Source organism: Balaenoptera ricei, chromosome 9 (genome assembly GCF_028023285.1).
Source record: "Balaenoptera ricei isolate mBalRic1 chromosome 9, mBalRic1.hap2, whole genome shotgun sequence".
Taxonomy (NCBI): domain Eukaryota; kingdom Metazoa; phylum Chordata; class Mammalia; order Artiodactyla; family Balaenopteridae; genus Balaenoptera; species Balaenoptera ricei.
Genome location: NC_082647.1, coordinates 49,482,838 through 49,509,823, shown reverse-complemented (window position 1 = coordinate 49,509,823; position 26,986 = coordinate 49,482,838). Strand labels below are relative to the sequence as shown.

General features: G+C 36.0%; 1 protein-coding gene across 1 annotated transcript in view; it reads right to left on the bottom strand.

Moving 5' to 3' along the window:
- The window catches only part of HIBADH (3-hydroxyisobutyrate dehydrogenase), a 104,972-nt gene that overhangs the window by 68,943 nt on the left and 9,043 nt on the right, over nt 1–26,986 (bottom strand). The window contains exons 2-4 of the mRNA XM_059933716.1: nt 25,767–25,927; nt 14,866–14,975; nt 12,268–12,389 (exon numbers count right to left, since the gene is read on the bottom strand). Coding sequence (XP_059789699.1) covers nt 12,268–12,389; nt 14,866–14,975; nt 25,767–25,927 — 393 coding nt within the window. The remainder of the gene's footprint in view (nt 1–12,267; nt 12,390–14,865; nt 14,976–25,766; nt 25,928–26,986) is intronic.

The following is a 26,986-nucleotide window of genomic DNA, read 5'->3' as shown; positions in this document are numbered from 1 at the left end:
GTAAGGGCCTCATGCAGTCTCTTTAAAAAAAAAGGACACTGAAGATTACTGACGACTAAGCATTCTCTCACAGTTATGAATTATTTCACACCACTTGAAGGTTTCAGTTGATTAATTTTATATGAAACATACTTCCTCCTTCTTTACTCTCAATCCCGTTGTTTTTTAAGCCACAGAATCCACTGATGACTAAACTCTTTGCATTCCAGTTCATTTCTCAACACCCACCCGCCCCAGGAGATGCCAGCATTGTTTGTGAGGAGTTGGAAACAATACACTTCCACTGCTGGTTAATTTACATCAGATTCAGCCAAGCCTGGGGAGCAGTGTGCGGTCTTTTCCCCCTCTTCCTCCTCCCGTTCCCCCCTTCTTTTTTTTAAATTTAAATTACTCTTTTTAATTTAAAAACTTCCGGATGTTTTACTACCTTGGCAGCTTTACTTTCTCTCTGGATAGACTAAAAAGGTAAGCTTAAACAGTTTTTGTCAGGTTAATGTCTTTTCTTTTTTTTTACACATGTATCTGACATCCAGAATCCGTAGTGTATAAAAATGCGATAATGATGTTGCATTTTCCACACTAACTCATGTTTGGCACAATTTCATTGGTTTTTATAACATAAATATCAGCAGCCTCTTTTTCAGCAGCTACACATGTGCTCCTAAAGGATATAAAAGGATCTGATGCTTGCTTTTGCTATTTTCATTCTTTATTTTAGAAAACCATTCAATATTATACATGCAAATACAGTAAGTCATTGTTTCCTTGACCAATATTTATAGAAAAGTACAAACTTCTTTAATTTTAAAAATCTAATATTAGAAATACTATGAAGTCTAAAAGCCAGCTTTTCTTTGAAAGCCACATTAACTGTCTCCTTGTCAGCAAAGTTACGGTTTTAAAAAAATTTTTTTTCAGATATCTGGAAAAAAATTATGTTAAACTCTTTAATAAAATTTATAATTAAAGCCATCTCAGAGACTGAAATCCTAACTTTCCAACCAAAAAATTCCACTGAATTAAATATTTTGTCTAAAATCAAGTAAGTTAAACATGTTCCATCAACACAGTTTAAAAATAAGGTATGCAAAGACTCCTCAACATATGCAAATGATACAAATAATTAAGAATCACATTTCATCCATTTAAATTTTAAAATACTTCCACCTATGAGACTCCAAAAGTATGAGTACATGGCTTTAACTCTTAATATTTACTTTCTGCACTACTTTCTCTTCCCTTCTCATCCTAGCTCCCCCTAAACCCCCAGCACATACAGAAAATAGATCATTTAGGCCAGTGGTATTTGAGTACATTGCCCCTCCTCCTCTACTTAGACAGTCTTGCCTTTTATATCTATGTGGAGGTTCCCATGGCAACACTCACTTACACCAATACTATTTCCAACTGAAATGAGAGAAGCCAAAATCTTAATGCTTCATTACTAAATTACACACACCCTAACTAGCAAGGATTTTTTTTCTATTATTTTTAATAAAAAAGCAGATTTCTAGAATTTCAGCAAAAAAAGTCATTTAATATTTTAGAAATAAGTAGAAAAATAGTCACTGTAGGCAATTACAAATATATATGTATATTATTACATGAGATTTGCATGTGCTTATTCTTATTACATAAAAGCTGACTCAATTATAATTATAAATGGTAAGTATAATTTTTACTAATCCAGCCTACTCTATCAAATTCTTTTTTTTTTCCCCTTAATGTTGTCTACATAGCTCACAAAAACCCTGGTGAGAAATTCTAACAAAAAAAGCCAAGAAGCAATTCATGGACAGCAGGAGGCAATTCCAGAACACAGGCACAATCTTTAAAGAAAAACCACTACAGCTTTTTGATGTTAAATAAGTAGAAATATCAGCATACAACAAAGCTAAGAAGCAGACTGTTGTATCAAGTTTAAAAGTAAAATATTCAGTGTCAAATGTCACGAGCACCTTTGTCTAGACTACTTTCAAATGTGAAATTTTCCTAATTTTTAAAATGAAGTTTTCTTTGTAATACCAAAGGTTCGAATGTATTTAGTTTTAGTACAACACACATTACAATCGAGTTATTAAAAATATAGGGAAGGGGAGGGTCCTGCGTCTGTGTGTACAAAAGCGGGAACAACAAGGTGGGAGGTCAAACAGTTACTTTGAAAACATATACATTTCTTAATCAGGTTGTACACACAAAGAAGCCTCAGAGGAAGAGGTGAGAGTATAAAATGAGCAACATTTCATAAAGCTTTTTGATAAATAATCAAAGCTAATCAAAGCTAAGCATTAAACATCTCTCTGTACAGTGAACACATTTTTTAAAAGGATAAAAATCAATAGAATGTACACTGAACCTTATTTATTCTGACAAATACTGCAGCACCTGAATACTTGTATTAAACAATTTTTTCTGTACAGAGTTTATTAACTTATATATGAGTTCATAAAATAGAACATTAATATGTATTTTAATGAAAAAAATCTTTTTTATTAAAATTTATAATGAGCCTTTTTTTCCTGCTTTTACATTATCACTTTCTTAAAATGAGCTGATTCAAAAGACTATAAAGACTTCCTCAAAACCAGTACAGGAAACTGCCAAGAATTTACTTTCCCAAAAACAGCTTTTAAGACATGAACATGAACTGCCTAATGAATCTCATAGTTAGGCTTGTGAAAAGGACCAACTTGCACCTTTCAGAGCTCTTTCCCTCTTTTTAAAAATTCCCATACAGTGAAACCTGCTGACACTTTTTTTTATAAGGACTGGGGCGGGTGTCGAGGGGAGTAGGGCAGTGATTTGCTGCACTGGGGAGTTTCTGCAACATTTGTGAGGGCTTTATAGGCAGGATCCTCTCTCGAGTGTTTAGACAAGTAAAACAAAACCAAAAAAATAACCAACTGTTAAATGTTCATTTTATTTAAAAAAAAAAAAAAAAAGGCAATCCTCTGCAAATGTTTCAATATTTTAATTTACTTTCATTTCAGTATTAACCACCTAAAAGCAAACACTTGCAGAGTTCAGAAATCTTTTCCAGCTCTTTGGAGAGAGACATTTAATCAACCTTGATATTAGATGTATTTTTAAGCTAACTTCAAAAGCAAAAATCTAGAAAAAGTATTACGACCTCTCCTGAACAAAAAAAGAATGTATTTTAAAATCCTCCCTTTATCACAAGCAGGTTTGGATGCAATGCCACCTGGTGGCACAGAAAAAACAAATTTTAACAAGGCTTCGGTTTGTAGAAACTGAGCTGTTCTATGAAACACGAACCACCCCTTTTGACTACTCTGCCTTCCTCCTCAACAAGTTATTCATCCGGTAGTTTAACAATAACAGCTAATTTTTATTTTAAAACTTTAAAAATTTTAAGCAATTAACTGCATGCGACAATTTCCTTAGTGTTTAAATATCATAAAGGAAGCAAAACATTTTTTTCAAAGACCTAAATTGTACGAAAGCTTTAATTTTTAAAAGATGAAATGCTTAAGAATTGGGGATATAGGGACGGAGTAACCGAACTGCTTTGTAAAATTACACTGTATAATTAATTCCATGGTAAGAACGTTTTTATGGTGTGTTTTGGTGACCTTTTATTACCATCAAGTTCACAATGCTGGTGGGCTGCCTTTTAATCCCTCGGCAGACAAAGACCCTAAATAAACACAGATCCCTTCCTGGGAAAAAGTCCACTCTGGTTAAATGGTAAGGAAATGAGTAAATCATTAGTAATCTTTAAAGCCAAAGCTATAAACTCAAGTTACCTTAAGTTGAAATGAAAGTGTCCTGCAAGAGTTTCAAAGTTCTGTCACAGATAGAAATCTCCAGCTCTTGACTCCAGACTAGGCGCCAGCTGATAAACAAACAATTTAAGTCAAGAGCTGGAGAATTCCCAGCTTTTTCATTTAATGGCTTTGGCCCAGAGTATTTACTGCCTCCAGTTTTATTCTCACTTAGCTCTAAGAGGAAATTTAAACTCATCATTATCTTAAAGCCCCATATGGGTAGCAGTCAGCTCACCTGATAGAGCTCCTCTTACTCAGAAGAAGTTTGAGTCTCAACTAGAAGTGATGTCATAATGTAAACTAATTAACTAGAGTTTTAGGTTGACTTTTTAACAGGCTAAATAAATTTTGTTCAATATAGTTTATATTCCCACTTGGGGTAGTAACAATTCCAAAAAATTTAATTCTGCAGTTTTAATCCAAACTACCAGCTAAAATGGAGCACAGTGTAATGGCTCTCTCACTCCCCGACAGGCGCCCACCCTGCCTCCCTCTACCGCCACTCTCACCCTTGTCCACTAGCCCTTGAGTATTATATAAAGCAACTTTTCTGCATAAAATATAGACTATTCCTATTAACTTCAAAATACCCGGTGTTGTTGGGTGTATTTCCTAACAGAGCAGTGTGTAAGATTTAAGATGTAAATGCTCGATCATGAAAAGCTGTTGATTTTATACGAGTACTAATAAGAATATAAAAGTACAGCCCAATTAAAGCCCATGAGATACCATCAAATATTTCTAAATGCTGTTTTTAAAAGTTTGCTACTAAAGATTATAGATCTCAAAGTCAGAACTATACTGTTGCTCCTATTCCTTTCTCAAAATTATCATTTACTTTTAGAGAAAAATCTCATCTCTACTCAGGATTTTATGTCAAAATAATTCTTTCGGCTATCTGAGTGTTTGCAGATATTTGACAATTACAATAAATCAACTATCCTTCCGCTAGCTGCTTATCTAAAGAAAAAATGCTGCAAGAAAATTTTTATAGCCTAAGGTAAAGGGTTAATGTGGCATTAATGCAAAGAAAAATTCTTTCCCTCTTCTTAATTTTCAGAAAGTTTTATAAACCTATCTTGGCTGGAAAAGCAAATTAACTATTTCAGTGTCTGCCAAGACTATTTTTCTACTCTTTAATATATGTACATAGTACATTAACAATGTTGGCTACTTGAGAACAAGTATTACCCTCACACATAAGACTTAGTGGAAATGAAATATAATTAATGATAAAATCACTTGTATGCCTGGCCTCATAGTATATTTCACTTTATAAAAACTCCTTAAGAACAATGCTATCTTTGAGACTGTAGTGGATAAACATTCTGATGACCACAACTAATAGTCAATAACTCAATAAAAAAAGATGTCAGATACAAATCTTAAAATTCTTAATACTCTTCTAAAAGAGTCCACATTTCTCCATCGCTGGAGGTAACCTGAGCTAAATACAAAACAATAACAAAAACCCTCTACCTTCAGGTCAAGTTAAATTACTTAAGGCAGAAGGGAGATGGTGAGTCGGTTATCATACCTTCATTGGCCATGTGGGGAGGATAGCTGCTATGAAATGTGCACGTATATTTAAGTTTTTCACAACTAAAACACCCCAAGTAAAATAGAATTGTATGGCAAATATACACAGAGAAGGACCTAACCTCAACATACTTTTCAACTGCTAACATTATCAAACTTTCTTTAAGAAAATCAGACATCTAAAACTCTGCAAGTAAGTCTGATAATGGTTTGATTGTGATGACAAGGCCCTTGTCAAATGCTTAATTCCACTGCATCCTCCCACTTCACCCCCAATAGCTATCCAGGGATCACAAACAAAACACAATAAAGACAAGGGATACTGGAACTAATTTCACACTGCTTAGGAATCAATAGATGTTAATGAAAAATAAATTATACACAATTAATCTACTTCACCTTTATATAAATACTGCTAGGCAGTCCTGAACTATGTGACCAGACCCAGTTGTGTCTGGTCTGACTTACATCCTGAATGGCAATTAAAGGACATTAAAAATACCCTGGGATTACTTGAGGCAGGACCCCTGCCTTATCCACGCACTTTCCAACAGACCCACGTGAGGAGAACCCTCCACCACAGGACAGAGCCTGGCAAGAGCAACTCTGGTAATGGTTACTTGACTGGAAATTGCAATGCAGTTAAAATCTGGCCTGCAGATTTGGAGATGAGGGAATCGCAAACTGCAAGAGAGTAAATTCTTAGAAATAAACTAGGTTCTTGTTAGCAATAATAATTATTACTAACAATAATTGATAGCAATAATACAAACACTGAGTGAAGTGATCACTTTGCCTTCTCTAACCCACTCTTCTACTATTTTCTGAGGAGACAAATTATTAAAGCTGCCTCAACCATGGTATCTTGGGCAGTGAGTCAGCAGTCTTCTCTAAACATGCTAAGAACTCATTAACACCTTACATAGGGACTCTTGTCCCTGACAACTGTTGTAAGGGAGTCTCAGGCACGCCAAAGAATGTAAAAAGAGGTTTTTATGAGCACCTCTTCTTTGGGACTAATTTCAAAGAAATCCTTGGAATTTATTTACCAAACTTTTCTGAACCACTTTGTGCAAACTGGAGAAAATCCCAGGTGAAAATGTATTCTCCAGAGACAGAAAGGATACTTAATGGATCAGGGTGATAAGTAAAATTATGGTTAAATGTAAGTGGATATCATAATTAACCCATTTCTGGGTGTACTGGTACTGATGAATCTTATGTCATTTCTGAGGAAATGGATTTGTCCATTAAATTAAGTTAAAGAAAATTTTAATTACTTGAGCTACTAACGCTTTAAATACCACAAATCAGACCAAGCAGAAGCTCACTTTAATATTTTTCAAGATAGGATAATCCAAGTCTCTGAGACAGAAGTCAATGCCACAAAGTACTTTTAAATTTTATAATAAATAATAGAATTGATCATTTTAAAAGAACTAAAAAGCATCATAGTACAATTCTTTAAAGGGAAGAACCCATGAAAATGAATTATCTTAATCATGTTAAATCAACTTATTTCAAAACACTTAAAAAAATAAAATGTTACTGAGGTAAGACTAAACTCTAAGAATAAATACTGCACACAATACTACTGTGTAATCAAACAGCTTGTGAGAGCATCAAAGACCTATGGTGATAGCCCTTTCCCCCCCACACATTCTAAACTATGGCAAATTCAGTTATATGAAATTTGATAAAAGAATCTGCTTTTGGACAGAACTAGCAATGTTTCAGCCCAAAGCTAAGTAAAATTGCCAAGTTATAAACCTCTCTAAGAAAATGTTTTAATGGAAATGCCAACAGACCTTTAACCATAATGGTGTTAGGTGCCAAAATATAAATAATTGTTGTTTTTGTGCTCCCTTTACCATAAATTAGGTACAGGTCAAGTGGAAAAACAGTAGGTATCCAGTTCCAGTTCAGGTATCCAGCAGTAAAGGCCAAGACTTGCACACTTGATTTTAAAAACAATAATGGAGTCTATATGAGACTTTCATTGAAGAATTTAGCAAGCAAGTCTAGCTCTCTAAGAGAAACTCCTTAATAGGTTTTGTGCTTACTATTCCATATTCTAAGAATACCTCAAACAAATTACTAAAACTTAACCCAGCCAAGTAAGTAGAGTATTAAATCTGGTTTCCTGGTAGGGAACTGTTATACAAACACATAACACAACTTCAATTATTTAATTTTGACATTAATCCCTAACCAGAGCAATATTTTAGCAAATCTATGAGGCTTGCCAGCACAGGAAGCCTTGGGCTAACTACAAGGGCCACTTCAGAGTCTCTTCAGCTCAAGGTTTCTATGCAAACCTACAGACATACTAGGCAATCAGTGAGTTTATTCTTCAATTATTCAAGCACAGTTAAGTGCTGTAATTATGCCCTTGGAGCAGACTGAACAGTACTTAGTCATTAGTCGCAAACAATAGTTTTTAATTTGCTTTATGTCTAGCATTCCTTATACAAGAGAGCTAATCAAATTGGAACTAATACTGTGGTAGCAGACCCATTCCATACTAAAAAAAATGCACGTGTCCAAATTGGTGTGACTAAACAACATTTCACATTAAAGGATTACAACTTTCATAAAGATGTGATTTACACAAGACAGATAAACAGATTAGGGCATCATACTTATGAGGCCAGTGTGATGGGCTACTAGAGAGCCTGGTTAGCTTTAGTTTGATAACCACAAACGGTTAAACAAAGGCACGGTATTAGACATATGGGGAGTCAGTGTAAAGATCATTCAGTTTAACTAACTCTGAGTGAAACTACCTGCTAAATCCTAGGGATAGGAAGATAAATGTTCCACAAACATACCAAGCTTGTTCATGCCTCAGAGCCCTCACAGAGCACCTCCCTCTACTGAGAACACTCTTTCCCTTGACCTGCACATTCAGATCTCTGCTTAAATGTCACTTCCCCAGAGAAGGCATCCTGTCCACTCTATGTAAAAGGGCCCTCCCCTTAGTCTCTGTCTCCTTAACTGTTTACTCTGTGTTTTTTCCTTCATAGTACTTATCATTGAAATTATTCTTGTTCACTTGTTTATTCTCTCTATTCCTACCAAATCATAAGCTCCATGAGGCAAAAGATGTTGACTATCTTTAAAGCTCTAACTCTAGTACCTAGAACATACCTAGTATTTAAGTACTCAATAAATGTTTATTATATGAAATCAGCAATCAAGGTGCTGTCAGCATAATAGGATTAGAATGTATAATCAGAAAACAGTATATAATCTTGTAAGAATTATATAAATACAATAATTTAAGTATAAGACATTTCATTAAAGAAAAAATGAAGACCTTCATTTTTAGAGTTACTTTTAAAGTTCCAGGCTCTCCCTAATATCCAAGTAAACTTCTTTTAACTTATTAACAGAAGTACAGCAGAAAATGAAACTAAAGGTGGTAGGAGAATTATAGGAACTAACCAATTTCATTTCTTCCTTGCATAAAGAATATTTACTAAAGAACCATCAAATCTAATTCCAAATTCCATTGGTTCCCCCTCGGATATAATCGGGAATCATCTATAAGTTTTCTAGTTGATCTTCAAGGTAAATTTTCCATTTCTAGAACTAAAAATCCTTCTCTAGCCCTAGAATCAGCTGTATAAATCAGATCTGGTGTTACTCTCTCTCTTTAAATATCCATAGAGGTGAATATAAGATAAAAGTCAAATTAAGTATTAATAGAGTAGAAGAAACACACAAGGTAACAGTAAGGCTCTATTTCTTAAACTGGGAGGAGAGTACACATGGGCCTGATGTATACTTATACTTGGTACCTTTATAATTTTATAAATATTTTGTATATAAATTCAATATTTAACAAAAATTGAAAGAAAAAAGTGTTACTCCCTGTACTCAAAAAGCTTAAACTCTACAGGAGGAAGTGAATCAATGCCTATAAATATAATGTAATGAGGGCTTTGATAAAAGCATGTACAGTTTGACAGCTTCAAAAGGAAGCACCAAATCGGTTGAGGCATGCCAAAGTACTTTATAAAGTAATATCTATGCTACAAAGTGTTAACTCTGCAAGTATAAAAGTTACATTGGTTTTGGATGATAATTATAGCAGTTTAAGCATCACTTGCTTTTGATTTTTTTAAAAAGTCACATGGAACTTAAATAAAATTATATTATTTGTAATAAGGATGATGTATAAAAAAGCTGCAATAATGCAACCTGAGGAAAACCTTCAATATATTACTCCATGGGCTGGTAAAATGATACAGTAAAGATTCTTTTCATTGCATTCACCAGAATAAAAGTTAGCAGAAAGCAGAGGAAGGGGCTGGACTAAAGAAATGAATCACTATCTCAAAAATCTATATAACTTCAAATTCATCTATGTTAAAAACAAGCTTCTCTTTAAAATGCTAACCACAGAATAAGGAGTATAATATGTTCCTATTTTAATTTTTAGAATACTACTGTATTTGTAGGTAATAGCTCTATATAAATACACAAAAATGCATTTTTTTAAGTCTAAGATAAGGAACAAACAAGGGGTGAGGGAAAAGGGATAAACATGGGGGAAATTTTTTAAGGTTTTATTCAAATTACCTCAAATAATCCATGTTTAAGACTGACAAATATAGAACCTCTATAAAATTGTGGTCCCATCTTGGGTATCTAACTTGGGTATCTATGCTTTTTCCAGGTCCCTTTTCCTTAATTTTATTTAGTTAAAATATAATGATTTTTAAACCAGCCAACTCTAACTTACAGAAAGTTTCCTCTATTTTATTTTAACTGAGGAAGTGGAGACATTTTTAATCCATCATATTAAAAATATAAAGATAATAACTATGAGAAGACAAACATAAGCTTCTATTATATACTGGCTAATCTCATAATGATCGTGTCAACCAATAAATTATCACAAACCATCTCTACTCAAAGCTTCCAGTCTATACTATAGCACAGATTCAAGTGTATTCACTATTACAAATTAACATTTTTGCATTCTTAAACTACAAAAGTGGGTTTAAAAACAGCTTGGTAAGAACAAGGAGTAATTTCAAAGTTTTATCCCAAAGAAGACTATATTATTTTTAAAAGTTAAAATAACACTTAAAAATCAAGTTGGTATTCTTCATTATCAAATGATAATTTCAGGCTATACTCTTGAAGCAAAAGAACATCAACCAACAGCAAGATCTTATGTACCAAGTATCAATTCTTTAATTAAATCACAGAACCACTCAAAGAAGAAAGAATTGTTCAGTTTATTAAATCCATTCTATAAAAAAAATACCAACACCAAGCTTAAAACTGCTTATTAGTATTTTATGATCAAAGATACCACATTATAAATCTTTACACCCAAAATCCTACTTAACCAAGTCAATATAACAATTATAGGGGCTAAAAATTATTTATACCTCCACCTATACTCAAAAGTGGTTTGGGATATAAGATACCTTTACAAGACCATTAGGTTCTTTATGAAAAAAAGAAACTGATTTAAATTATTATATTTTATTATTTTTTAATTCCAAAGCCAACAATCAAGTTTAATATAATAGGAATAAAATTGCTACTCCATTGTCTATTGCTATATTGCTGTAATTACATATGTATGTATGTGTATATGTATGCAAATACATATGTGTGTATGTGCATGTATATTATATTCGATTACACAGTAATGCTGGAAAATTTGGAAATTATGGAAAGTCATAATACCCATAATCCTGCCATTCCAAAATACCCAGATACCCGCTATTAGTATTTTATATACTATTAAGCTTTTAGAATTTTATTAGTGGGTCTCCTTGTCCTCTGATTGAGATGATGATGATTTCTAAGTATGTCAATGTGGTGAATTTTATTTATTTATAGACCTTCTAATATTAAGCCATCTGTACATACATGAGATAAACCAAACTTGGTTGTAGTGTTTGATCTCTTTCATACGCAGTTGGATTTAGTTTGCTAATATACTTCATAAAGTTTTTACTTCTATATTCATGACTGATGTAGACCTACAGTTTTTCTCTCTCATAATGTTTCCGTCTGGTTTAATTATCAGAGTTATACACATCTTACAGAATGAGTTGGGGAAGCATTTCCTCTTTTTGTATTGTCTGGAAAAGTTTGTATAAAATTGAGATGGGGACTTCCCTGGTGGCACAGTGGTTAAGAATCCGCCTGCCAGTGCAGGGGTCACAACTTCGAGCCCTGGTCCGGGGAGATCCCACATGCTGCGGAGCAACTAAGCCCATGCGCCACATCTACTGAGCCTGCGCTCTAGAGCCCGTGAGCCACAACTACTGACCCTGCGTGCCACAACTACTGAAGCCTGCGCGCCTAGAGCCAGTGCTCCGCAACAAGAGAAGCCACTGCAATGAGAAGCCCATGCGCTGCAACGAAGAGTAGCCCCCGCTTGCCACAACTAGAGAAAGCCCACGCACAGCAACGAAGACCCCATGCAGCCAAAAATAAATAAATTAAAAAACAAAAATTGAGACCATCTGCTCCTTGAAACTCTGGTAACACTCACCTGTAAAATCACCTGGGCCTAATGTTTCCTGTATGAAATTATTTTTTCTTTTGTGCCACTTCTTCAGTTTCTTTAATAGTTACAAGATTATTCAGGCTAATTATTTCTTGAATCTGTTCTGAAAAGTTAAAATTTTCTAGGAATCGATCTATCCCTACCCACAGTAATTTGGACCAAAAATTCATAGCTCTTCAAAGTTGTAACATCCTATTATCTGAATTTAGAAAAAGCATTGTATTTTGAGAGTACTAAATAACATAAGTCAGTTTTGCTTTGTTTTTATTTTTAATGAGGAAATTGAGAATCTGCAATAGCTCTAAAAATATCTGGATATATCTTGGGTACCACAAAATCATAACTGTTACTTATGACAAACAGAATAGATGTGCATATATTTTAGCTACCACTTACCACCAGAAACAGGGGCATCCATGAAAACTGCTCCCATTTTCTCAACTTCTTTCGCCAATTCTTTTGAAACCATAGGATCAATAGTACTGGAATCTATTAATAGTGAGCCTTTCTTCACTTTTCTAAGTAAATGAACAGAAATATAGTTTTAAAAAACTATAGTTTTATAATTTAAAAAATATAGTTTACAACTCTGAATAAGCATTTCATGCAACTACCTATATCAGAATCTGCTAAAATTCACCAGATATCAAGGAGGTCTTTGGTTTAATATTAAAAACATTATTAGAACTGGTTCAAAATCTCAAATGCATTTTCAGATCAATTATAGTTCAAAGTAAACTCGAACTATTTCAAAGAAATCAAAATAATCTAATAATCTATATGGTATAAATTCTGGTTTCAGGTGAAATACACACAAACCATAATAATATAGGTAGGCTAAGATGTAAGCAATTTAAAACACCTATTAACTTTAAAAGGGCTATTTAGTAGGATTTAAATTTTTGTTTGTAAAGTAGCTGGGTCTCTTTAAAAAGTAATTTACTTGTCTTTAACAAGCCATATTGCAAATTTCACATATCCATTTCATTTCCACTAGGTAGAATAAACATAAGCAGTTAAAATTTAGCCATTTGCTTTAGGATGGCATATTCTTTAATAATTGCAACTTTGTAAAGACAAAATAAAACATCAAACAGGCAGAAAGGAAAATACAGGAATGGACCTATAAATCTCACAGAGATTTTTTGTTCTTTACGGTAAATTTATATACAAACATTGGTAAAAGGGGGAAGCAGTCTTTTCATATATCATATTTTACATCAATATTTAAATGGCATTCTTAAAGTAAAACAGTTCTGTTTGCACTGTAAGTGCAGACTATATACCTATATAGTTCCCTTACAGTCTATAATCTATGCCTATCTTCACTGGCTTGGAAACCGACCTAAATTACAATTTAGTTAAAGGGCTATGGCTAACCTTGAATTCAAACTTCCCAAAATTCTTACTACAGATAAACTAACCCAGAGGACATTTAATCATAACCATGATTGGAAAGTTAGAACTGAATAAATTAAAATATTGAAGGGGAAATAGAAAATCATTGCTAAAAACTATAAAAAAGAAATTTTTTTCTACAGAAAAAAACAGCATGCAAAATGCTTTAAACAACAATTTTAGACATATGAATTGATCTGGTCCAAATGCAACAGCTGGGTATGTTCCATAGAAAAGAAATGGCACACTCTGTTATAGATCACCTCAGTATGTGGAATTCCACTTTACATACCCTAAAATATAAGAATTAAGTTTACCAGTCTTCTGTGATATTAATATTTTTAAGATCTTAAAGCTTTAAGCAAATGGGAAATGGTCTCAAAAATTATACATGCACAGGGTGTGGGGAAATGATCCTGACCCAGAAGAAAATAAAGAACTACCCATGAGAAGCAAATTACAGTTCAATGTAAAGCCAAAATCTTTCAAAGCACTCCCTAAACAAAACTGCCCTGGTTGCTGGCCACCGTATTCCTAGTAAAGGATATTAATAAACGTAGGATTTTGTCTCCACAAAGTTTTTAGTAACTTTTCCTTCAGAGGTAAAACAGGGCCATAATTGGAACAGACTAGGTAATGAGACAGCTAGGTCACCTCAGGACCACACACACACTGTGGGCCTGAGGGCTCCATCCAAAATGAGAGTCTTTCAACTTTCCCTGAAATCTAAACATTTATCTTATCAGTTTTCTGCCTAACATTCAAGTGTCTGTTGCTTCTAAGTTTGCTAGTTTTCCAAAGCAATTCAATTTCCCAAAACCTCAAATTTCATGTATTACAGCTTCATGAAATTAAACCCTTTCTTTTAGCCCTTCATGTGTCTACAAAGCCTACCAGTTTGCTCTAGCTCTCTGCTGAACTTCAACAACAAAACAAGTTAGGAACAGGAATCAGTAAGACCAGCAAACTAAATTCAACCACTGTCATCCTAATGTAACCACAAGGGTTTGGCAATAGGTAGCAATTAACCAAAAGGTTCTCAAAGCCAGGGAAGCTAGTTACTGGGTAGGAAACTCTGACCTAAATTATATATTATTTAAAGAGCTACTGCTAATCTTTAATTCCACCTTCTCAAAGTTCTTACTATAGATGTACCAACCCAAAGGACATACAATAACTTTTTATTTTATAATAAATTTTAAATAATGGTGTTCTTTCCAACGCTTCGTTTTATTTTTCATAGAAATCTTTTCCTGAATTTCTATAAACCGTAAGAAAATTATGCTTGTAACATTTGTACAGTTTAAAATGCAAGCTTTAAAAATCTCTTAAACAGGTTACCAATGTAAGTTTAATGCAAGATTAAAGGAAAGAAACAGAAAGCAAAAAAAATTTATTCCCAAAAGTCACATACTTGACTTCAGCGAAAAAATAAACCCTTTACAATGAGAGAAACCACACCATTCACTTTTAAGACATAAGAAAACAGTACAAGAAGGTTTAACAAACATAATTGTAATTTCACAATAGTTCTAACAAATGTGAAATTCATAAACTATCATAACAAGAACATATCTACAGTTGAGAAATACATACTTTAGAATTCCATTTGCTCCAGAATAAGCTTCTATTGCATTGATGCTGGTGGGCAACATTGTAATAATTCTGTCAGCTTTTTCAGCTACATCTGCTGGGGAAGACACTACCTTTAAAAAAAAAATTGCAAAGGCACATTATTTAAATTAAATGCAAGCAGCTTCTACAGTACAAGTAGTATCCACTTTTTATGCATGCCCATAATAGTGACAGTGAATAAAAACTAATCCTTGTTTTCAAATGACAAAAACAAAAAACAAAAAACGAGCAAAAAAACCCTTACTGCCTAAAATAGAGTCCATTCCTTCACACATACAGATGCAGTTTCTATGGAATCACATCCACTGTTTACTTTAAAAAGTGTGAAGTGAGTTGAGGGGGAAAAGGGCAAAACCCAACAGTCCTGGGAACAGACACACTTCTCATGGATTCCTCTAAGTTGGATTCTTAAACAGCATACTTTTTGGGAGATGCTTTAAGAAAAACATTCTAGTATATCAGACTTGGTAGCTGAACTACAGGATACACCAATTATTTTATGGGCAGCAAAATCCACAAGTAAATTCTCAAGCCCCCGTTACCTCTATCTTTCAGCCTCTATTTTCAAGGAAAAAAAAAAAATTAAGCCTGTTTCATAAAAAGTCAGGACAAGGACATAAGCATGTACTGCACTGAATGTGAGTACCACCATGAAACCTGAGAGCATGAGCTGTCAGGACTCCTGTGGAAACCATATATACAACAACGACATACGAACAGGCATCAAGGTACGCCCTCTCTGCAACCCTGACTTCTGCTTTAATGATGACCATGAACATACTGTACGGGAAAGCTGCTCTGCCCATCCTCTGTACATATGTTTACAAGTATGGGTGTACATACCCTCACTCACATTTCCCCCACCTCCTGCTCTCTCGAATATAGACACCATGATACACCTGGCCAGCTGGTCAGCAACCAAAGAGGCCAGAAGAGACCAGGAGATCACTTCTTGACTGAAACTCTCCTTTAACAAAAAGAATCTATCACCCCAATTATCACGAAAGCTCCTTTCCAAAGCCTTTTCTCTCTTTAAAGAAAAGACAAAGAACTATCAGGAGGATAATCAAAAATTTCTCCATAGGAATATTTACATATGTATTAGAAACTGACATCTTTTCTACTAGGAAATGTGAACTGGCACATAAGCATCTTAGGAATGGGAATGGCTCTGCTTTTCATGTGGTGGAAGTATACGAAACATTTTCTTTCTGTCTTTGATGTACAGCTGATGAAAGAATGAGAAACCAAACACAGTGTGCAATCTAAATATTATGAGCTAGAAGCAATTACATTTCATTCTTCCATAAGAGACTACCAGCTTCTAAATCAAATTCTACATAAAGGCAGTTTTAACATAATTTCTTAAGTTGTATTCTAAAATTTCAGATAATCAAGTATCCTGGCACTTTGTATACTTAGTGATATTAAACACCTCAGACTCTAAAGCCAAAAAAAAAAAAAAAAAGACAGTCTCTCTCATCTAAAGGCAATACAGCATTTTAGAGCCTACAATGTGGCACATTCAACAACATGTATATTTTGATATATAGTGGGGATCAGCCACAAATAATCCTGGAAAAAAATTTTTTTCCATCAAATTACAAAGCAATACTTAAGTTAGGTGAAAACCTTTCCTACACTCAAACAAATACTGAGATTTGAAAAGAGGCAACTATTTCCTGGCAAACAATTCAAGTTTCCTCAAGAAAAAAAACAGCTCAGTAAGATGAGAAGAAAAGGAAAGGCTATAGGAGTCATAATTCTCTACTCTTGTACTGTGTCAAGAATATGGGTTACATAGAGAGCCCCATCTGTTCATCCTATTTAAATGAAGTAATAAAGGCATGCAAAATGGTGGCATACCTTTCAGTTGCCTTTCCTTCTATCTCAGCTCCATCTCTCTTGATCTTTCAGGGACTGTAGTAAGGCAGCCCTGAGGTCTAAGAGTCAACTTCAGACTTTCTCTTAGGAATTGAGAGTCTCTTCCACTGAAGGAAATTCAATTCCAACTAGATAACTCCTTGAGACATGCCCTCAGGGGCACCAACAATTAGCTCACAGATCTAGGAATACTTCACACCTCCAAGCTTCTTGTGCCCATGAATTGGCAGTGCCAATTCATGCAACTGCCAGGTGCATGGGGTGGCCAATCAGCCCCCTGCATCCCTAGCATCTGCTTCTTGCGATGCCTGAGTTGCCAGAGTGCTGCTAACCCCTCAAATATATAGGAAAGTAGTGTCAAAGCTCACAGGTCCGGAAAAAAACACACAATGATAGTGATAGCTGGAATGTCACCACTGTACTGGCCACAACTGCGCCATATGTAACAACTATATACATTTGGTACATTATAATAACAGTCTCTAATTTGCACTACAGAAGGCATGTTTATTAGACAGACACGTGTGTCCAGTTATTCAAATCATCTTGCCTTCCATGTGATGACTTCAAGACTCTCAAATAACTGACTAACAAAATTTGGCCACGACTCAAAAGCTGGCAGGAAAAAAACAAACCTTATTGCCAGTCTGACACTCACCACAAAAGCCTTTAGGAGCCAACCTAATTAGAGGCCCTTCAGTTACATTTGCTAATTGAATGGATAAGCAAAGACAGCATGGATCAGGGAAAGGAACACTAATTTGGGAAGTCAGAGACCAGGTTTAGCTCAGACACTAAATCATCTGTGCTTTTGTGCAAATCACTTAACCTCTCTGGCTTCAGTTTACGAATCTACAAAATAAGAATACTGATTTGGATTATCTTTAAGTGTTTCTATCTCCAAAGTAGAAAGGAAACTTAGGCAAGGGAATTTTTCACATTTAGTAACCTTAAATTCTAGGAAGGTACAGACTCTGTGAAAAAGGGCTGACGGTATAGGAAGCATCTGCAATGACTCAGTACAAACGTAAAGCATTAGCAGGACTCTTCTACACCTCCACAGGTGTGAACGGTCACTGACCTGGCTGACTCTGGACCATGGCTCTGCTCTGATTGTCATGGCCATCCCAGAAAAATCTCTTGATAATTCCAACTGCCTCATTCTTACACCACTGTGAATTAAGGTGACCCTACTTTTCCATTATTTTAATTTTGATTACAGGAGATTGGTTCCCTTCACAATATCTACAGTCTTTAAGAATTTCTGCAAGAAATTAGATTCTGCAATGAAACTAGATTCATCTGTATGCTAGTAAGCACCAATGGCAGGTGTACAATATAAAGATTAGACAACTGGACAGATTAAAGACAAAATCTGCTTTGCTGGGTGGGTGGCGGGAGGAATGATGGGGGCATCAGGGCCCAGAGTAATCTGAAGTAACTGCACTTCCTTTTTACCTATCCAATGGAAGGAGACAACAGTTAACCTAGTTGTTTTACATAAAGAGAAAAATCTTGCTGTCTCTGCTAGACAAAACAGTCACATAAGTGAAGCTCAGCATTGCTTCCACATAAACCAAATGGGTAAGAGAAACTTGCAAAGAAACATGATGAACATGACCTTGGTTAAATTTGCCACTCAGTGTATTTTAATCTTTCCAAGTAGAAAAGCATACTGTTGCTTCAAAATTGCACTACCCTTAAAAAACTGACCAAAACGGTTTTTGCCTACATCTTGAAACATTTGGTCAACAATGATGAAGCCCACTCAGCAAGAGACTTTTAAAGTTCTCATCTAACAAAACCTGAGTGGATGCCAGATTAGATCTCAATAGAATTACTTAACCAAACATCTTCAGCCTTATAACCCAGGAACAACAAGATGGTTCCCTTTTTAGAGAGAAAACAAGAGAATCCAATTAAGCCTAGTTCAACCAGAAAACTCACACAGAAATGGTGCATAAGTCAAGACTTTTGGCACCAATCAGAGGCATCTCCAAGGAAATTCCCAGACAATGAAAATGAAAACGAAGCACAAGTCACATGCCCTTGATGCTACCGCTTAAAAAGAGAAATTGGTATCTTCTGTAAAACAAAAGGAGGACACAAGGGACTCTGGAGAATATATTCTTAAGCAGGGATGCAGTCAAATCACTTTATCTCCTAATTTGGTTTTAACTTTTATCATCATTCTTTCATTTAAAAATATGTCTACAATTCTATTCCAAACAACTCTGGACTCAGTGACTCAGCCAACACAGTGGTGCGTTTATATGTGTGGTGTTGGGGAATGAAGATTTGGGAGAAATATGGTATAGATACTAAAGGAACAACCATAACAGTAGTAACAGTAGTGGTAGTAGTAACAGCACTTTCTATGTGCCAGGTTCTCTAGGACTAAGAGGAAGGTACTATTACTACTGCCATTTTATAAGATGAGAAAATTTAAGTAGAAAGAAGTTAAATAATCTGTCTAAACGTCACATGGCCAGCACATGACAGAGCTGAGATCTGAGCCCAGGCAACCAGGTTCCTCCTGGGTTTATGCTTTTAAACCACTACATTCAAAATCTATTGATTCATGATTTCTAATACCCAAAGTCCTGATAATGATCATGGGTTACATTCTTAGAATAGATGCTAGAAGTTGAAATGATGCATTGTATGTTAAACCCGAGTTTCCAACAGAAATAAATAATAAATAATAAAGGGATACGGAGAGAGGAAATCGTAAATTTTTTATGGGAATGACCACAAGTAACATATTAAACCAATTATAAATGCCCTAATAGAATTGGTTAACGTGTAAAGGTATAAATAAGTTCATTAAATACAGTCAGGCACATGAAGCATTTTAACATGTCCAAGTTTTTATTTCCTTCATAACCCATGTAGTATTTTTTACTACTAGGTACAGCTGGAAGGAAAACCTCCAGGGTGGTAACATCCTAAAGCACTTCACCTGGAACTGCAGGTGGACCTTGCACCTTGAGGGGAGGGAAGAGCCGGCCGGTGGAAAGCAGAGCCAAAAAGCAGACAGAAACGGATCTAATTACATCTGTGCCCAAAATTCGGCTGTGCCTGGGTTCAGGCCACTCCCCAACTCTTCAGTTACATGAAACAATAAATCCCCAGTTTTTGCTTTTAAAAAAACGAAAAAGCACTTCTTCAAGGAGATGTCCAAAGATCTTTAGAACTAGCTGATTGCTTTTTGATCCAGATATGTCTAGTTTGGTACTTTCTCTCCCTGCAAATTTCCCACTGAAAGCACAGTCGACATTTGAAATCAACTAGCCATGTTTTCTGCAAACTTTGAGGGGAAAAAATTCTGCTTTCTTTGGCTGCCATCTCATCGACTTCACTTAAGATAGTAACATTAGGGAAAGGAAGGGACACCTGTCCTTAAAATGTAAGCGTCAACTCAAAAATACTCTGAATTTTTGAACGCTTAATCCATTCACTGCACTATTGTGCACAATGGCAAGAAGTTTCAAAGTCTTCACCTATATTTTTCCATCTCATCCTAAGTCTTCTCTGTCTTTTAGTAGTAAAATGAAACTCACTCTTTCCTTTATCAAACATTTTAAAACTAAATATAGCTATGAATTAGTACTACTGACATTTTAACACATCAGAAGTCACACGTCCAAATTAACATTACCTTTTAAAGTAGGGGTCTTAGGAAATTACACTTGTTCAAATGACACTGCCGCTGTTCAAAACGGTTTTTAAGCTGCCAGCATAAATCATTTATCAACAAATGTTTTCATTTTATTATGACAGAATATTTCCCCTCAGGCCCAAAGCTTTTTTACCCTTTACCCTTCTCCTGTCATTTATCTCAATTTCACATTCTCCTGCCCTCCACTGCTGTTATAATCAATACTCAGAGGACCTCTTAGAGTCAAGACTCTGAGAGGAAGCAGAGCTGTGAGGGAGATGAGACGTGGGAAAAGAGGATTCTGCCTTCCAGGCTTTGCCGTCCCAGTGTGAACCACCCACACAACTTTCCCACCGTGTGCTGGGAGCCGGGCAGGGCTGGGAGCTGCGGGCAGAAGCTAAGAGAGTCTCACGCTTCACTAATCTGGGACGGGCAGCCACCCAGAACCCATCCTCTTTCCTTCCCCACACCCACTTACGTATCTCAAGGAAGAAGAAAAGAAGGAAAATCTAATAACTGAGTCTGTGTCCTAGAACCCTCTGATTTCTATCCAGGAATCCAAGAGATCTCGTCTCCATGACTTTCATTTCAGGCTACAACATTTCTGTTTGTAGTTGAGTGAAGATTAAGCACAATATTTATGTAGCTCTCTATCAGAAATGAAATGACTCTTAAGAGTTACTTATTATTTTTCCCCTCAAAACCTGCTTCAGCACTTTATTACTGTCAAAATACAATTTTAATAAAAACTCCCTTCTATTTAGTCTTGCCCCCTGAGACACATCTACTACACTGCCACATCCAACTCAACCTGCTTTATTCTCCACAGCACTAGGTGGACTGCTAGACACATGGGAGGTACTCAACCTGTACCGGTCGACCTAAAGTAGAAATCTCTAGAAACCGGGAGAGAGAGGCTTCCACTTTTAAGGAAAATTGCTCCTTTGTCCCCACTCTTCACCTGGATAAACCCTGCTTATTCTTGTGCTATCTACCTAAACATCTAGTCTTCAGAGAACGACCCTAACTGCCCTCTCAGCCAACGTAATGCAGATTTTACTGAAAACTGAGGAGACTCTACTTTTTCTTTCCACATCACAATGTGGAATCACATATTTGTGTGATTTGATAATCTAACACCTCCTGTTGGTCCCCAAAGACAAAGACTGTAACTATTTTGTTCTGGGCTATATTCCCAGTACCTAGCACATAGAAAGTACTCAATAAACATCAGTCAAATTAGTAAATTAATGAATGTCCTATCCCTTGTTTTGCTAAGAGATTCTAAGGTAGCCTTAACCCATAGTGATCAAAGCAATAAAAAGTAACTTTTCTTCACTAAGAAGTGAGAGACTCTGACACTGTCATGTGAATAGAAAGCATTAGAAAAGGACTAACAGCTCTGTAGAGCACAGGTGAAACCAAGACTTATGGGAACTTACTTAGAGCTAACACACACACTCCTTACTGTGCCAAACACGATTTTAAGTTCTTTACACATATGAATTCATTTAATCCTCGTAACAACTCCCTGAGAAAGGTTATTATTATTATCCTTATTTCACACATGAGGAAACAGATATAGAGACACTAAATAACTTGCCTGAGATTGCAGATACTAAGTGGAAAGGGCAGGTTCTAAACCCATTTTGTAGATTCTTGCTGTACTGGTTTCCAGTGGCTGCCGCAATGTTACCCCAAGCATAGTGGCTTAAAACACAGAAATGTATTCTCACAGCTCTGGGGGCCACAAGTATGAAAGCAAGGTGTAGGCAGCACCACGCTGCCTCCAAAGGAAGATCCTCCTTTGCCTCTACTAGCTTCTGGTTGCCCCGGTGTTCCTTGGCTTGCCACAGTATAACTCTGAAGTCTGCCTACGACTTCCCACGGCCTTCCCCTTGTGGCTCTCTGTAAGGACACTCATCATTGCCTTTAGGGCCCACCTGAAATCCAGGATGACCTCATCTCAAGATCTTAAACCTAATTACATCTGCCAAGACCCTGTTTCCAAATAAGGTCACTTTCACAAGGGTAAGAACTTGCACATTTATCTTTTTTTTAAATAGCTTTATTGAGATATAATTCACATAACATATAATTTGCCCACCTAAAGTATATAATTTGATGGTTTTTAGTGTATTCACAGATATGTGCAACCATCACAATTGTAGAACTTTTCATCACTTCAAGAAAAAAATCCCATATCCATTAGCTATCTCTCCCCTATGCCTGCCTCCCTCTTTCCCCTCCTCTCCCAGCCAGCACTAAACAGCTACTAATCTACTTTCTGTCTCTACAGATTTCTCTGTTCTGGACTTTCATGTGTGAGTGCTTCATTCCTTTTTATGGCTGAATAATATACCACTGTATGGATATACCACATTTTGCTTATCAATGATGGGACATTTAGGTTGTTTCTATCTTTTGGCTATAATGAATAATGCTGCCATTTATATACAAGTTTCTGTGTGGGTATGTGTTTTCATTTCTCTTTCATACATACCTAGGAGTAGAATTACAATCTCATCAGCAGTGTGTGATAGTTCAATTTCTCCATACTTCTTATTATCTGACTTTGTAATTCTAGCCAACCCAGTGGGTGTGGAAATCTCATTGTGGTTTTGATTGCATTTATCTGATAACTAATGATATTGGCATCTTTTCATGTGTTTATAGGTCATTTGTACCTTCTTTGGAGAAATGTCTATTCAGATCCTTTGTCCATTTAATTGAGTCACTTGTCTTTCTGTTTGAATTGTATGACTTCTTTATACATGCTAGATACAAGTCCTTATCAGATATATGATTTGCAAATATTTTATCCCATTCTGTGGGTTACCTTTTCACTTTCTTGCTGGTGTTCTTTGGAGCACAAAAGTTTTCAATTTTGATGAAGTCTTATTTTTAATTTTGTTGCTCATGATCTTGGGTGTCATATTTAAGAATCCTTTGCCAAATTCAAGGTCATGAAGATTTACCCCTATGTTTTCTTCTAAGAATTTTGTAGGACATCTTTTGGGGGGCCACTATTCAACCCACTGTATACCCACTCACTATACAATCCATCATAATAGATAACTATTATTTAATTCCAACAAATTTCATTGGTGCAGAACAACATATTAAATAAGGGTGTGGTATATAATCATTACTGGCCTGACATTAACTGATCCAAGAGAAATCTAGGCACTTTATTTTCTAGTAGTCTAGTTTATAAATAGGTAACAGGTAGCTACATTTCAGAATCATCAAGGAAGATGCCACACATACACTTAAAAATGTCTCATACATAAATTTCATTAATTAGTGACTACACATCATGTAATTAAAAGAGCTAGGGCTTCCCTGGTGGCGCAGTGGTTGGGGTTCCGCTTGCCAATGCGGGGGACGCGGGTTCAGGCCCTGGTCCGGGAGGATCCCGCGTGCCGTGGAGCAGCTGGGCCCGTGCGCTACGGCTGCTGAGCCCGCGCTCTAGAGCCCGCAAACCACAACTGCTGAGCCCGCACTCTAGAGCCCATGAGCCACAGCTGCTGAGCCCACGTGCTGCAACTGCTGAGGCCCGCGTGCCTAGAGCCCGTGCTCCGCAACAAGAGGCCACTGCAATGAGAAGCCTGCAACGAGGACCCACGCAGCCAAAGATAAAAAATAAAATTTAAAAAAAAAAAAAAAAGAGCTAAAGCTCCAAAGTCAAAGACAGACCTTTGTTCAGATCCTGGCTCTTGCCATTCACTCACTGTGTAAACTTGGGGATGTTATTTAACTTCTCCAAGCATCAGTTCCCTGAAAATACTTCTGTTACAAAGATAAAATTAGATAATATGTACAAAATATTTAGTAAAAGACCTGACACGTAGTAGGTACTCATTAAATATTAGTTTCTTTTCTGTCTCTTTTAAAATGTAAATGTCTCCTTCACTCATGTATAAGTCTTATTCTTAAGGTAGCCTTCCTTCACACCTACCTAAAATTAGCAACACTAAAAAAATAAGAATTTTGTTGGGAAATGGAGGTAAAAGGATAACTTCAGAGTATGAGGCAATTCAGGCAGAGCATCAGAAAGCTCCGGAAATCTGGCAAGCAGCAGAAAAGAGATTCACAAAGGGGTGATGACCATTTCAGTTCTCCATAGGCAAGTTGTTAAGTGCTACAGGAATAGAGGGAAGAGTAGTGGCTTTGGTCACAATTTGAAAGGCCCTAAGCTTCTGCTTTGCCAGTCCAGGGTAAATCAGTTTCCATTCAATTTCCACCTCTGTATTACTAGAAGGGATAGAAAGAGGAAGAGAAATTCATGTGATCTTTCATAAACACACACACACATGAAAACTTCGGGAACATTCTTCTCCAAAATGCCAGAAGAATATGCTGTTATTACTTTGACTGAATTCTGTATTTAATTGAAGATATTTCCTCTGTTTAGAGACCAAGTACCATTGTTACTCTTACAAATAAATATATAAACCATTGTAAAGTGCCAACATCAAATAGATGTGTTATCCCAAAAAGTAATATCTTTCTCCTCAAAAAAACAATTCAAGCCAGACTGAATATCAACTTGGAACTCCTTACCATCCTTGAAGATGGTAAAGCCACCTTTCCCAGAACAAAGTACTGATCAAACCTCTCCAACAAGTCGAAGTCCCTAAGCTACTTACGGTCATCGGTAAACCTGCTGCACTGGTGGTACAGTGTCAATATTCAGAGACTATATGGGCATAAGCAGTCACAACCCTACCCTGAAAAGTTCCAAGATTATACTCACACATCCTCAAACAACACTGCTGCCACCCCCAGATGGCACACAAACCATGATGCAGAAGGAGATGGAGGATATCCAGGTCTGCAAGTAGCCTCTAAGTTGCTTAAACCTGTTCTTTATGTACGCATTGCATTTTCTCAGTATTTATTTCAAGTCTATTATCTAGAAGTTGACTATTCATTTGTTCTCTAACCTTTTTCTATATTTCTCAGGAATTTTTTAGTATTCACCCAGTTCTGGGATTACATTCAGCCCTCAGTTACCACTCTACAACTTGTACAAGAAGAATTTCCTTCATATCTTGAAAAAAAACTCTAAATTCAGTTACTAGTACATGGTCTCGTGTGTGTGTGTGTGTGTGTGTGTGTATACATATTTTACATTTCATATAATATATACATATATAATATTACATATAGAGAAATAAAATTAACAAGTTAACTTTACAAATCCATTGTGTATACTTCTAAGAAGATGTCACTCATTTGAATGTGGAACATCAAAATCTAAAAAACATTTTTAAACATCAAAATCTAAAAAAATCTTAAGAAAAGGTCTTACCTGTTCACCTGCATCTAGAAACTCTTTGCATGCATCAGGGAACACATCATAAATAATGAGTGGATAGCCATGTTTCATGAGATTTTTTGCCATTGGATTCCCCATGTTGCCTACTCCAATGAATCCAACTGGAGTCTTAGAAGCCATTGACCTAGAACACACTGATTTCAATACATTATTTTTAACAGGAGCAGATAACATGTTTTATTGTAAATATTCACTCAATATTAAGAAGTCAATTGTTATTTTGATATTTTCTATTTAAAAAAAAACTTTTTAAAGATTAGTTTTAAACTAATGACCATTTAAAGATATCAACAATGTATAGGCAGACTAACTTCTGAGTATATAGTTCTCCAGGAAGCAATCATAAAATTTTAAGCATTCTCTCTTCTGCTTTCTATCTCTATAACATCCCTTTACTATTTTTAACAATAAACTTAATGTTATCATTTATTAAATACCTATTATATACTTTACCTGTTAAGTGAAGTATCCTAGATTCTCTTATCTATATTACCTTCTTTAATAATGTGTATTAAAAACTGGAAGTATTCAATAAAAACCTGTATCTTGGACAAGGTCCAAGAATGGGAAAACGTTTTACCTTCCCACTTCCACATTTATAGAAACCATCCCCTCCAATGGTATAAAAAACAATCTTAATAAAAATGTTAAACCCAGAAGAATGTATTTCAACCAAAAGTCACCAGTTTATAAATGGGGTCCTAGGAGAGAGCAGGGGGACACTTCCATGGGCTTTCCATGGCCAGGGTAACAGTCTCAGGACCCTAAGATAACAACTCCGTGCACTTTCAGAGAAGAGGCATCTCCATTTACAGAAAAAGAAAATTGTTCTTAAAAAACTGTATGCAGGGCTTCCCTGGTGGCACAGTGGTTAAGAATCCGCCTGCCAATGCAGGGGACATGGGTTCAAGCCCCGGTCCGGGAAGATCCCACATGCCTGCCGCAGAGCAACTAAGCCCATGAGCCACATACTGAGCCTGCGCTCTAGAGCCCGCAAGCCACAACTACTGAAGCCCGCATGCCTAGAGCTCGTGCTCCGCAACAAGAGAAGCCACCGCAATGAGAAGCCCACGCACCGCAATGAAGAGTAGTCCCCGCTTGCCGCAACTAGAGAAAGCCCATGCACAGCAACAAAGAACCAACACAGCCAAAAAAAATAAATAAATTCACACACACACACACACAAAAAGCTG